We start from the raw sequence: 12,454 nt of genomic DNA on the forward strand, positions 1-12,454 counted from the left end.
CCCTCCTATGTCTTTAGAAGGTTTATAATCATTTGCTAAAACTTCTTGTGGCTATACAGATACACAAAAAGCTAAATGTTCAGACCCATACGTTTACAAGCAGGATAATTTGTGATGTATTTATTTATTAAGTAATAGTCAACATTTCAGTGTATCACGGTAAGAGCTTGAAGACTACTGAGAAGAGACAAACAGCGTAATCACATGCTAGGCTTTTCCCTTTTTTTATCTTATGCCATTGAATCATTTTGGCTATTTCTATTTCATTTCCTTTTAGGAGGCAGTAGTGCATAGTGAAATACATAGAAAAACTAATTTCCCTTTTTTTTTTTACAGCAATATAAAACCGTGTTTCCATACAATATAAAATATATACTTCAAATTTAATACAATTTAAAATATAATTCATGTACAATTATAGGGTTAAGGGGGTACATAAAAATAAAAGATGTCAGACAGGTGAGTCAATGGAATGATGAGCTGGTCTTCATGGTTTCAGTTTGATTCCAGCTTTGGGCTTCCATTAGTTTCCAAATGCATTGTTCAGTTCAGATCACCTTAATCAGTAGGTACAGTAGAGTGTACAACGTACTTTCCTCAACTGTATCTTTAGGTGATATGCCTTTGGGAAAGGATACCTCAGTATTTTAGCACGAGCGCTAATTGTTCATCTACAGATTTGATATTTAAACTCTTGATATGTTTAGATATCTCACAATTACAGTAAATACCCAATCCAAGAATCAAGAATTTCCTGCTCTAGCTGCCCCTGGATTTTATAAAACCAACGTAAATTGAAGGCACTCCGTTCTTGCTAAGCGTTGCATACAACTGTTCACTGAATCTTCATATGTTAAAGTCACTTTCCATAAAACTTTTTGTTTAGTAGAAAAATTAACAGGTTAACATTGACTTTGGCTTTGTCAAACATTTTCATGACTGCAACTCCCTCATACTGCAGCTGCAGCAGGTCCTGCAAGTAAAAAAATAGAAAAGAAAAACAACAATATATAAATATTACATTTAGTATAGATACATGTATTAATAATTTGGTAATAGAAACATAAAAATAAATTCTGTTGTCAAACAATTACTGTAAGTCAGGTTATTTCAGAGCAGCTATTTGTCCTTTACGGATTAAATTAATGAGAAACACAATGATATGCTGACAGCACACATATCCTAATGTTTCACAGGGATTTACCTGGAAATGCAGCTGGACTTTTTCCATCTCGACTCCCATAAACTTGGCCTTTATCTCAAAATCCCCAACTTCCTCACAGGGTGAGATGTCAAACATTACATTTTTCAACCTAGAGACAAGAAAAAAAGGAAAAAGTAATATTCAGCAATTGTTTTGTAAGAACATATATATATATATATATATATATATATATGTGTGTGTGTGTGTGTGTGTGTGTGTGTGTGTTTTTACAAAACAATTGCTGGATATATATATACATACAGTTTAGAAGACTGTTCATGTTAAGTGGGAAGATAGACCTTATTTGCTTTTGTTATTATTAGCAATAAAAAAAAAGAAAGATGTGTGAACAAACGCTCTCTAAATATCATTCAAATGTTTATTTAGAGTATAAAAGTATAGGCTGCTCATCCTTTTTGTGAAGGTGATAAGGTGTCATAGCTGTACAGTTAGTCATAGTGTATGATCGGAAGGCTCACTGTTACCTCACTGTTGTTTTTCAAAATAAGGATAAAATGCATTTCAATCTACTCTAATCTCATTCTTGTTGTTGTTCTCATCTCTGTTGTGTCCAGGTGAACATCTCCCCCTCCCTCTGGACTCAGACATACTGGAAATCGTACTACTGCGACCTCCGCTTCTCTGTGAGGGGGGGATGTGGACTGCACTGGAACGGCACTAGATGCGTAATCCTCTGCTGTTGTAAGCACATTATATTGCTACCTGTGGCACTGTCTCACTAGTTACATTAGTTTTAAGCCACTCCCTATTTTTTCAGCTTGTACAGACATCCTAAAAAATACTGACAATGTAAGAGTTTCTTTCTAGAAATAGATAAAGAATAATTAAAATATTTGGTCTTTTTGTCCCGTTGGTTCTTGTTATATAAGCATGGATGTGCATAAGAAACCATTTCCTTTATCATGATATTGTTAGGCTATTATACGTAAATGATATTGTTAGGTTATCTTTACAGAGCTATTATTTCCACCATTGTCAAATCCCAAATGCTGCCTTCACAGCCCACAAACTGTAACTTGAATACAGACTCACTGGTTAGTCTGGAGGCCTTCAACCTCTAGTATGACTCCTTTCTCGTGCAACCTGGCACCTGTATACTTCAAAGACTGCTGCTTCGACTTCTTATTTCCTTTTTCTTCATCCTTTCTGTCCATTTTGATGGATCTGCGAGAGTTCCTGTAAAAGCACAGCATTAAGATGCATTGTGCTGAATGATACTGTGCATTTCCAAGGAGAAATGAATACAGACTTTGCCACTCACTTTCTGTTGAGGTTATCAAGGCAGGTCTTGATGTAGGTGTCATAGTAGTTGATCTGGTCTTGGTAGAAAGCTGCCTTGGAGTTAAGGGCACTAAGAGTCTGCTGGAGCTTCACCAGTTCCCCTTTTCTCCTCTGCCTGTAGCGCCTCTGGTATCGAATGTCCTATTATTTCAGGGTACAAAATAATTACTCTACTGCCTTTAAAAATGCTGTGTGCATATTTGTTTATAGTGAGTCTACTAGTGGTAGAATTTTACTTAAGAAACCAGAAACACCATTTAATACTGGAACATCAAGAAGTTTATAGCAGTGCTCAACCTTGGAGATGTCATTAATGAGCTCCTGGTACTTGTTAGTAGAGCTGACAAAGCCAGCCTGTTCCAGAGTGCGCAGATTCCTGAGGATCTTCCGTTTCTTCTGCTCTAGTGGCAGCTGTGTGTCCTCCAGTACACCCTGACTGCTCTTCAGCCCCTCTGGTGCAGTAGCATCCTGTGCCGCCCGACGTTCCACCATCCTAATGTGCTCCATTTCCTGTGTGATACAGTAAATGACTGAGTCTGTGTGATGCGTGTTTAAAGACTGAGGTCAGAACTTTGCATGCGTATTTAGTAAGATGATTAGTTTAGTTTGCATGAATGTTAATCTGAGGCTATGTAAAACATGATAAGAGCTTTATTTGGAAAGCTAATTTCAGAGAATAATCAAAAACCTGTACAAATGGCAGATAAGTCACTCAATTTAAATTAAACGAAGTCAATTTTAAGGTACAACCGAATTCAAGGTGTTACATAACATTTTACATAAACACAGCACTGTTCTCACTTGTGCCAGTAAACTAATCACTGGTTCAGCTTTCCTATTTTGTATTTAAGTCTCCCTGGTAAGGGATCACATTATAAGGACAAATAGTTAGAAGTTTAAAGCTTTACCTGTTGAGAAGTAGCTGGAGTCTCCAGGATATTTGTCATTGTTTCTCCAGGCTGGATTCTCACCACATCCAATATCAGCTTTTTTGTTCTTTGAAATGATAAAAAAAAAAACAAAAAAAAAAACAGATTAAACTGTTAGGATTAGGGCCATAATATGATTTTCATATGATCATATGATGTTTTCATAATCATGCTTATGATCATTTAAGATCTGCTATTAACTGTTTGACTGTATTAGACTTCTGTTCTGATGGTTGCGACTAACTGTCATCTGCAAGTGTATCATATTTTTAATTTGTTATACAATTAATTGTCTAAACCTTTTACTTTTATTTTTGTGTAGATTTTTGTTTTCATAAAGATTTGTCTAACTTTGTCACTATATATATATATATGTATGTATATATATATACATATATACACATGTAAGAGTTTCTTTCTAGAAACAGATAAAGAATAACTAGAATATTCTAATACATGCATGTAATGGCAGGGGGGAGTAACCATGACAGGAAACTTTGTGTTAGCATTCAGACATCAAGCCCTGACATCAAGCCCCTGTTCTATCTGCACCAGTGGAGAACAGTCTGACTCACATGTTCTGCTTCCTCCCCAGAGACCCCTTACACTATGAAAAAGGTTACTATGATAAAGAGATAACAAAAAATTGGGTCCAGATGGAATCCTAATCAAATCGTGAAAAAATGTGTTTTTAACTGCACAATAACTTTTACATTTTGTCATTTAGCAGACACGCTTATATAGAAGGGATCATGAAAAAAAGCACTTTGGGAATCAGTAAGGGCTTATATCCTGAAAGACATGATTATGGTCTTAATGGCCTTACAGCTTTTCTCCTCATTTCTTGGAATGTCACATATATTGTGGCTAAAAAAACACCAGAAGAATTATTTAAACAAAGGAAGAGATAGTAGTGGCTTGCGCATCACTTCCCAGCATGGCATGTGAGATAATAGAATAGGAAATGAAGGGCGGACTTTAAAAATAACAAAGAACATGACGATTCTATAATCTACAGTCAGGTTAAACACATCCACTAAGAAAACACAGGGGACTGATGTGTAACCTCTCTTTTTCACCAGAACTTGTGTGATATTTTTGATACTTACTTCATCATCAGTCCCTTCATGTCTTTGTCATCACCATCCATTAGCTCAAATTTGTTTGTGAGAGTAAGAGAGATCTCAGTTTTAGCCAGCTGACTCAGTGTGTTTTCTTTGTTAGGATCATTGGGATCCACAGCACCTTCACCTGTGTATAGGAGAAAGCTTCATACATTTGTTACCTATTTACACAAATACTGTGGATCAAAATAGTGTCAAAAGTATAACCTAAAATGAAAAAATAAAAACAATTGATGCATAGTTTTTTTAGGTTCCTGCATTTATGTACTCTTTCTTCAGAGCAACTTTCATCCTAAACAATCATGCTGATTTTTAGAAAACATTTTGAATTTCTATCATATCATTTTGCATATTTAAACTGAAAGACTGTATACAAACATGACATACACTGTATTTATAGTATACTGTATAAGCCCTCGCATATACAGTACCTGACCTATATGAACATATATAAGCCCTTCTGATATGGGTGCATGCAGGGTAAGATCATTCCCACTTTGTGCTTTGATAGCAGCTGGATAAGATCAGATTATGGTTCATTATTTTACCAATCAGTGACTCCATGTCTGGAACATCTCCCAAGTCATCCAAGAGCTCATGTAGAAGATCGCTGGGTTCTGGAGCGATGGCCTCCTTGTGCTCCAGCACAATCTGTTGAATAGAACGAGAACATGAGCAAAACACCTTATAAAGTTGTTGGTAAAACAGAGCAGGAGATAAATTCTCCCAAAAAAAGTTCCAAATTTTAATGCACCTTTTTAATAAACGTATTACAGATCTGCAATATACATCATGTACAGTATACTCAAGTGTCAAACTATAAATACTAAAAGACAAAACAGCTTGTGTAGCAACGAATACCTCGTATGATTTAATGCAACGTGTCAATGTCGTATCTCCAACCGAGCTTTAGTTCGGGTGTACAGTGTGTTCTTTTGTTCTACTGTTTTTCAAAGCTAATTCAAAACAGATTCACCATTGGACAGTGTTTGATAATATGTACTGAAAGTCTGTTATCTCTGTCAGCAGTAGGGAAGTCTGTTGCATGGGAGTCAGCCAATATAAAAACAAAGCTTCAGCACTTCACACTGGTGGCATGATAAGAAAGCAGGCTGATTTTCCCGATATTCCCCACAGCTTCAAAGCATCTCAGCCAAAACAGCGAGCACCTCTCCCTTAAATCACTGTTCCTTTTTACTGCCTACATGTCAAAAGGAGTCTCAGTAACATAGCTAAGTTATTAGATCTCTTACGTCTTACTTAAACACTTTCTTAGGCCTCTCCCAAGAAGACCACAAAACCAAGAAATGAAGATGCAGTCAAAGCTTTCAGAAATCTGCCCAGAATTGTATTATCAAGAACAAGGTTATAAGATAGTGGTTGCAAAGAATGTCTTTGTCTAAACTGCTGATGGTATTTTGCAGTCCTTATGTAGTTTGAACATTTGCTGCTCTACATATTAAATTTTGCTCTCTGTGAGCTGTCATTTATTGTAGATGTCCTTGAGTTTCATGTCCTTGAGTTTAGGTTGTGTTTAGCTGCTGATATGTCTGGAATGCAGTGTGGTTTAAGTATTTTTAAGTTATTATGATGCATATGAACCACCCTAAACCTCTTGGGAGAAAACATAAAATTCACTTTTGATTCCATAATGTTTAGGAGTTTGTTTAGAATGTGTTTATTCCATGAGCAGGGGCTATCAATGATTCTGACTACTGTTTCATAAGATGTTTACCGGACAATACAGTTATCAGTTATATGGTTATAGGAACACATATAGTAACTGCAAAGAGGGATTATAGATAAAGAGAGGCCTTGGCAGCATTTCTCATTCGCTCTCTCTAGACAGAACACAAAATAAGATGTTACTTCTACATAAATGAGCTCATAAGCTTACTGAATGAGTGTTGATGATCTCCTCTATGGAGATGTAGATGACAGGTTTGCTAAGTGTCACCATGTCAGAGTACTCGTCTACGTTAAACTTCTCTTCAGGAGCTGGGACATCACATGCAGCCTGGAAGAATACTCTGTAAAGTACAGCACACATGCAGTATATTATTTAAGTTACTTCAGTACGTGATTGTTTCCTGTGAAAATAATGAAAGACAGACAAAAAAGGGCATTCACAAAGCTGTGGATTTCCAGTAAGTATGACTCATGAGTAGGGGTACGTGCACACACACACACACACACACACACACACACACACACACACACACACTTTAAAGTCATGACACACCTCCCTCCTCTTTGCTGATGCCACACATTAGCACAAAGGCAATTCCTCCCTGTTTATTTTTATTTTAGTGCCACACTTCCTTACTATAATTACAGTTTTAAAACAGAGCAACTAATAAAGTTAGAAGGCTAGAAAAGGTCGGGGAGGAATATGAAATATGAACCTGCTGTTGTAGGTTCTCTCAAGGTTTCTTCCTTTACCAATTTAAGGGAGTTTTTCCTTGCCACTGCTGCCTGAGTGACCTCAGACTTGCTCATTGGGGATAAATACATACACATTGTGAACTATAGATATATAATAATCTTGAATTTTTTATTATATTAATTCTTTATATTGTTCCTTATGTTTACCTTCTGTTCTATGTTTATGTTCTGTAAAGCTGCTTTGAGACAATGTCTATTGTAAAAAGTGCTATACTGTACAAATAAACTTGAATTGAATTGAATTGAATTGAATTGAATGTATCAGCTTCTGGACTGTGATAAATCAGTCATGATAATGAACTGGGGTATTCAGGGTGACCATGGATATATACTGCAGTGGCCTCCCCAGTCACTGGTCTGAATCCAGTGCAGCATCTTTACAATGTTGTAGAAAAGATCTGCATCTGACAAACATGCAGTGCAACCATGACAACTTCGACTAGAAAGTCAAAGGAATGTGTCGAACACCTTGATGCAATAAAAATTGTGATTGTTTTTGGAGCCGTATTAGTATGATGTTCATAATAAACATACTCGTGAGCACAAATGATAATAGACCACTTTTTTTGGTTCATATCTAACCTGAATTTTTGGTAAGTGGATGAGATATAACTGTTCATGGGTGTGAGGTGATCACCCTCGCCCTCAAACAGTTTGTTAGCAGCAGCATGCTGTAGCATCTTGGCCACAGAACCCAGGTTCCTTCTCTGCTCTGAATGCAACTGCCCTCCTGCCGTCATGTCTATGATGTCAAATCCATCTGGCGCCACTATAGCTGGGTTCATGTAGCGGTAATAGAGAAGGTTCCCAACAATCTGTTAGGAAATTACGAAAAATAACAGCTTCATTATCAGCCATGTTTAATGGTTCTCATACCCTAGCTACAGTATAAACAATGTGAAGTTCTATTGAAATGTTTCACATCTAACCTTCAGAAGATCATCTTCAGAGGAATCCGGGAATTTCTCATGAAGTGTATCCTTCAGAACTTTAGCAATGTATCTCATGCCATAGCTGTATGAAAACATCAAATGGGAAAAAGAGAATAAACAGAAATAGAATTCCCCACAATTCACTGAAGAATTAAGAATACAGTAGTCCCAGGAAGTCTCATTATGTATGCAATGGGATTTTTAAATTTTTTTATTTCATTTTTTAATTAAAAATTAAAAATTAAATTCACTTTATTCAGCCTGCACAAATACTTTACCAATTTTAGCTCTGAAATAGATAGAAATGGGAGGGTCAGACTGCAGTTTTTAGATAAAAACAGTCATACTGCCCCCTAGTGTACAATGAACTCCAAATTTTCCATCTTCCATCCAAAGTTTTACATGTAACACATCACAATGTCACAAAGTTACATCTAGATCTTACGGTATGGCATCCACCGAAGACATGATAGAGCTGAGCACTTTGTCTGTGACAACGCGCAGTGTGTGATTAGACACCTCCAGCCTGTTCCTCACTTCCTCATGTGACAAAGCCTGTTCCACTGTCACCTCATAGGGTAGTTTACTGAGAGTCACAATCAAAGGAAGAAAATTCTTCATTATTCTGTACCTGGTTATATTTCTATGTATATGAAATATCTATTGAATATTTGTTTATATGAATATATATATACAGTATAAAATATGTATATATGTGATCACTGACCTCGCCTCTCCTGTAGCAGACTCTATCTGGTTGACCCAGGCCTTGTAGATGTCTATGGGGTTAGTGTTTATGCCCAGCGCCTTGTTCTCAATGATGTCTTTCACCACTGGGGAGAGAAGCTGCCGGAGGGCGTTCTGACCCCGAGCGCCTCGATTAAAGCTTACTACCATCTTAATGACTGTTGGGTTCCCAGTGACAATGTCCTGGATTTGGTCCACTTTTGACCTGCCCATGTGATTACATAGTTTCAAAAGTAGATCTGTTATGCAAGCACAGTGCTATTTTACATTTAGCATCAGTTCAGGACAAATTAAGCATAATTTAATTATTTAATCAGTGAAATAATTACCAAATGGGTCATGAGTACATGAGACTCAGTACATGAGTCTATGCTACATGTACTGTAAAGTGCCTTCAAAGGTAATAAAAATGATAAACTGAGAATTTCTGTCGTGGAATCATTCACTATTGCACTGATTTAACATTTATATTAGTTAAACCCTCATACAAAATGAAATGATTAATAAAAAAAAAGGGTATTTTCTCACTTGATCTCCTCTTTGAGAGCAGTCTCAAACAGCTTGAGCAGCAGGTACTCTTCACGCTGGTTTGAGGCATAGTTATATAGGGTGAAAATCACTGTGTCCATGAATTTAGTGGACTTGTTCTGAGGCATCTGGAAGATGAGCTTGGCCAGGTATGAAGGCTGTGTCTGTGTCGACAACAGAAAATAAATAACAATGAAGAAAACTGGATTATTGAATAAAACTCCATTACTGGATTTGTATCCAATTACAACACTACATATCCTAATGTGTTTTTTTTTTCAAGATTAATAACATTAAATATGCTACCGAGTGGTAATATAAGGATTAGAGCTACACTGAACCTATAATGACAGAATCAAATAAAGCCTCACTTGTAGGAGGTAAAACAAATGCTGGTAAGCTTCCAGTCTCTTCCTTTTCTCTTTGCTCAGGCCTTTGATTCCCTGCTTGTCTCCTGTGGCCAGATCTTCTTTGGTTATTTTGCTCTTTTTGCTCTTCATCTTCTTACTGAGTGACACCACATCCTGTTTAAATACAGGATATAGAGAAATAGAAAGTAATGGCTGAGTTTCTATATTCCCGAAACTCAAGCAGTGTTCTCATGTATCAACAGATAAGAATCCCAAAGTGTTGTTTTGCTAACAAACATGTACATTTAGGGGGAAAATCACGTTCCCTTTGTATTTTGTTCATACCTGAAGAGTGATTCTATTTTTTACCAGCAGGCCGATCTTAATGTCCATCAAGTTCAAGTCTTTCTCCATTTGCTGATTGGCACGAATTTTAGTTACCACTTCTTCACGGAGACGTATCACATCCTGTTCCTCTTGCAGGTCGAGGTTACTCTGTTCCAGGAGATGAGCGAACTTACGGACCACGGAGAGAGGGGGATCCTGAGCACCAGCTAACACACATGAAAAGATATGGCAAAAAGAAATAAATATTTTTACTATGCTAACAAAACCTATCCACATAAATATGTAGCAAATATTTATTTTACTCACTGAGAGTTTTGTAGTCATCTCTGGCTTTGTTAGCTTTTAGAAAAGCCTGAATCGTCACGATCTCTTTTTCCTGTACACACAAAAGATAAAGTTTAATAATCATACTTCCTAAATATTCCATTAATGGAACCACCGTAAATGTGGAGCTACATTATAATCAATTCTATTCTTTTAAACTATGTATGTAAAATATTGCTTTAAGGTAAAGGTTGTAATTTCAGTCTAAAAAAACAAATGTGTCATTTATCCCATCAGTATAAATAACTTACATGGTCTCTGAAATACTGTAGTCTCTTTCTGTATGCTTGTCTGGCCCGCCACATTTTCACAAAAGACTGTAACTAAACAGAAAAGATAAAAATATTTAAAAAAAATATAACAATTATGAGAAAGAAATAGGTCATTTCTATTTCTCTCTCACTTTCTTCAATCATCAATCATCAGTGTTAAACTTCATCAGTGTTGACTTATACATACATATATACATATATATATATCAAATCCATCAAACTATCTAACGGAATAAGCCACCATTTTTCTTTTCATTCATTTCATTTTCTAATCACAGGCCTGTGTGTATTTCAGTATTAATAATATATGTATACATATTATTTTAATAGTGATAGAGATTGTTTACCTTGACCACAGTCTGTACATTGCTTTGTAATGTCTGTAGCCTTTTTTTGTAAGCTTTCCTCTGTTTATATCCCTTCCAGGATGCCTGCACACACAGGATAAAACATCAAAAGACAGTGTACACAAATAAGTCTAAAGTGGCAGATTTACAGAAAGCCATGTAATAGTTTTAGTTTTCTAAAAAGCAAAACCACAATTTGTTGAATTTTAAATGGTGCACTGCTGGGAATGTAGTACAAAACATCACCTTTAGCAGTGTGTTTCGTATACATAATTATATTTATAGAATAGTAATTATAATAATAATCAATAATATAATATATAATAATATAATATAATAATAATATTTATGGATTATTTTTTTTTTGTAATTACAAGATATTTATGGATTAAGAAATGCAACCAGCTACATATCAGCAAGGAAACATTACTCGGGGTAAAAAAATAAAGATGGATTTTGAAAAAATTAGAATACTAAATTTGTGATCTAGTTTGTTTAAGAAACTTTAACCTTCCAAGGTAAATGAGATGAAAACATAACTGACATCGGTATGCATTATAGCATAGCATTAGTTTTAATTCCATGTAATAATTTTGAATAAAAGGTTTAGTCTTACCTGTAATTTAACTACACTTGGCTCCTGTTTCTTAAAATAATTCAGTCTGTCGTTGTAGGTTCGCCTCACCAGATATCCACGAGTCCAAGCCTGCAGCTGAATAATGAGCGGCTCATTGGCCAACCAGAGTTGATCTCGGTTGTATTCTGCTGTCACCCTGCTTACAGCCATCTAAGTTAGAAACATGATTGAAAAGAGCTGTTAGAAATGGACAGCAAACGGGGAAATAGTGCTGATTAATTGAAATGCTCCTCACTGCTGATAAACGACTCTGTTTGTTCATAACCTACCTGAATATCCTCTTTGGTGAGCTGCGTGCTATCATGAACAAAGTCATCTGGTTCCACCCAGGTCCCTGTTTGGCTTTCCAGGTTGTAGAAATAATCATATTTGTCCTTAATTCTGTGCTTCACCCACAAGCTACCACTATGCCCTAACAAGAAAAAATGGCATATTAGAACATGAAACATGGCTAGACATGAACACAGAGGAACAACAGTTAAAATGAGATTACAAAAAACCCAAACAATATGTAAACCGAGACAAGCATAAACATCTATTTATAATCTCTATATTTAGATATACCCTAACTGTTGGATTATATTCTTTTTTACAAAAAATAACATTACCTTGCTGTGTGTGATGAGACTGCAGCTGTTGGAGGTCAGTCTGGTAAAGGTGTGCACATTCAGGCAGCACTCCCCTCAGTCCTACACATGGTCTTTGCAGAGCATTCAGAGTATCCTCTTCAAGTCCTGCAGCTATCGCTCGGTTAATGTCTGCCACAGCCTCAGCCACTGGAATAAGAAACGGTAAAGTCGACGGGTAGTTACAAGTTGTCAAGGATTAATGCAGATTTAATGTAGATTCAGGAGGATTTACTGTATGCAAGAGTTTGGTCTGAAATTTTTTATCTGAAATGGTTTTATCAGTAAAAACTGTAGTGCGACATGTTCAGAAGCAGTGTGGAGTATGAATGTAATGTT

General features: G+C 36.2%; 1 protein-coding gene across 1 annotated transcript in view; it reads right to left on the reverse strand.

Annotated features, from left to right (window-relative positions):
* Window positions 1-105: 105 nt before the first annotated feature.
* Window positions 106-12,454, reverse strand: part of iqgap2 (IQ motif containing GTPase activating protein 2) — a 34,521-nt gene continuing 22,172 nt past the window's right edge. The window contains exons 17-38 of the mRNA XM_060882713.1: window positions 12,098-12,265; window positions 11,759-11,901; window positions 11,469-11,639; window positions 10,853-10,936; window positions 10,485-10,556; window positions 10,216-10,285; window positions 9,907-10,115; window positions 9,583-9,735; window positions 9,212-9,375; window positions 8,664-8,888; window positions 8,382-8,522; window positions 7,934-8,018; window positions 7,587-7,819; window positions 6,457-6,589; window positions 5,108-5,210; window positions 4,545-4,686; window positions 3,415-3,502; window positions 2,804-3,016; window positions 2,487-2,647; window positions 2,258-2,401; window positions 1,205-1,313; window positions 106-973 (exon numbers count right to left, since the gene is read on the reverse strand). Of these exons, the coding sequence (XP_060738696.1) occupies window positions 860-973; window positions 1,205-1,313; window positions 2,258-2,401; window positions 2,487-2,647; window positions 2,804-3,016; window positions 3,415-3,502; window positions 4,545-4,686; window positions 5,108-5,210; window positions 6,457-6,589; window positions 7,587-7,819; window positions 7,934-8,018; window positions 8,382-8,522; window positions 8,664-8,888; window positions 9,212-9,375; window positions 9,583-9,735; window positions 9,907-10,115; window positions 10,216-10,285; window positions 10,485-10,556; window positions 10,853-10,936; window positions 11,469-11,639; window positions 11,759-11,901; window positions 12,098-12,265 (3,125 nt within the window). The 3' untranslated portion in view covers window positions 106-859. The remainder of the gene's footprint in view (window positions 974-1,204; window positions 1,314-2,257; window positions 2,402-2,486; window positions 2,648-2,803; window positions 3,017-3,414; window positions 3,503-4,544; window positions 4,687-5,107; window positions 5,211-6,456; window positions 6,590-7,586; window positions 7,820-7,933; window positions 8,019-8,381; window positions 8,523-8,663; window positions 8,889-9,211; window positions 9,376-9,582; window positions 9,736-9,906; window positions 10,116-10,215; window positions 10,286-10,484; window positions 10,557-10,852; window positions 10,937-11,468; window positions 11,640-11,758; window positions 11,902-12,097; window positions 12,266-12,454) is intronic.

Source organism: Tachysurus vachellii, chromosome 12 (genome assembly GCF_030014155.1).
Source record: "Tachysurus vachellii isolate PV-2020 chromosome 12, HZAU_Pvac_v1, whole genome shotgun sequence".
NCBI classification, from domain to species: domain Eukaryota; kingdom Metazoa; phylum Chordata; class Actinopteri; order Siluriformes; family Bagridae; genus Tachysurus; species Tachysurus vachellii.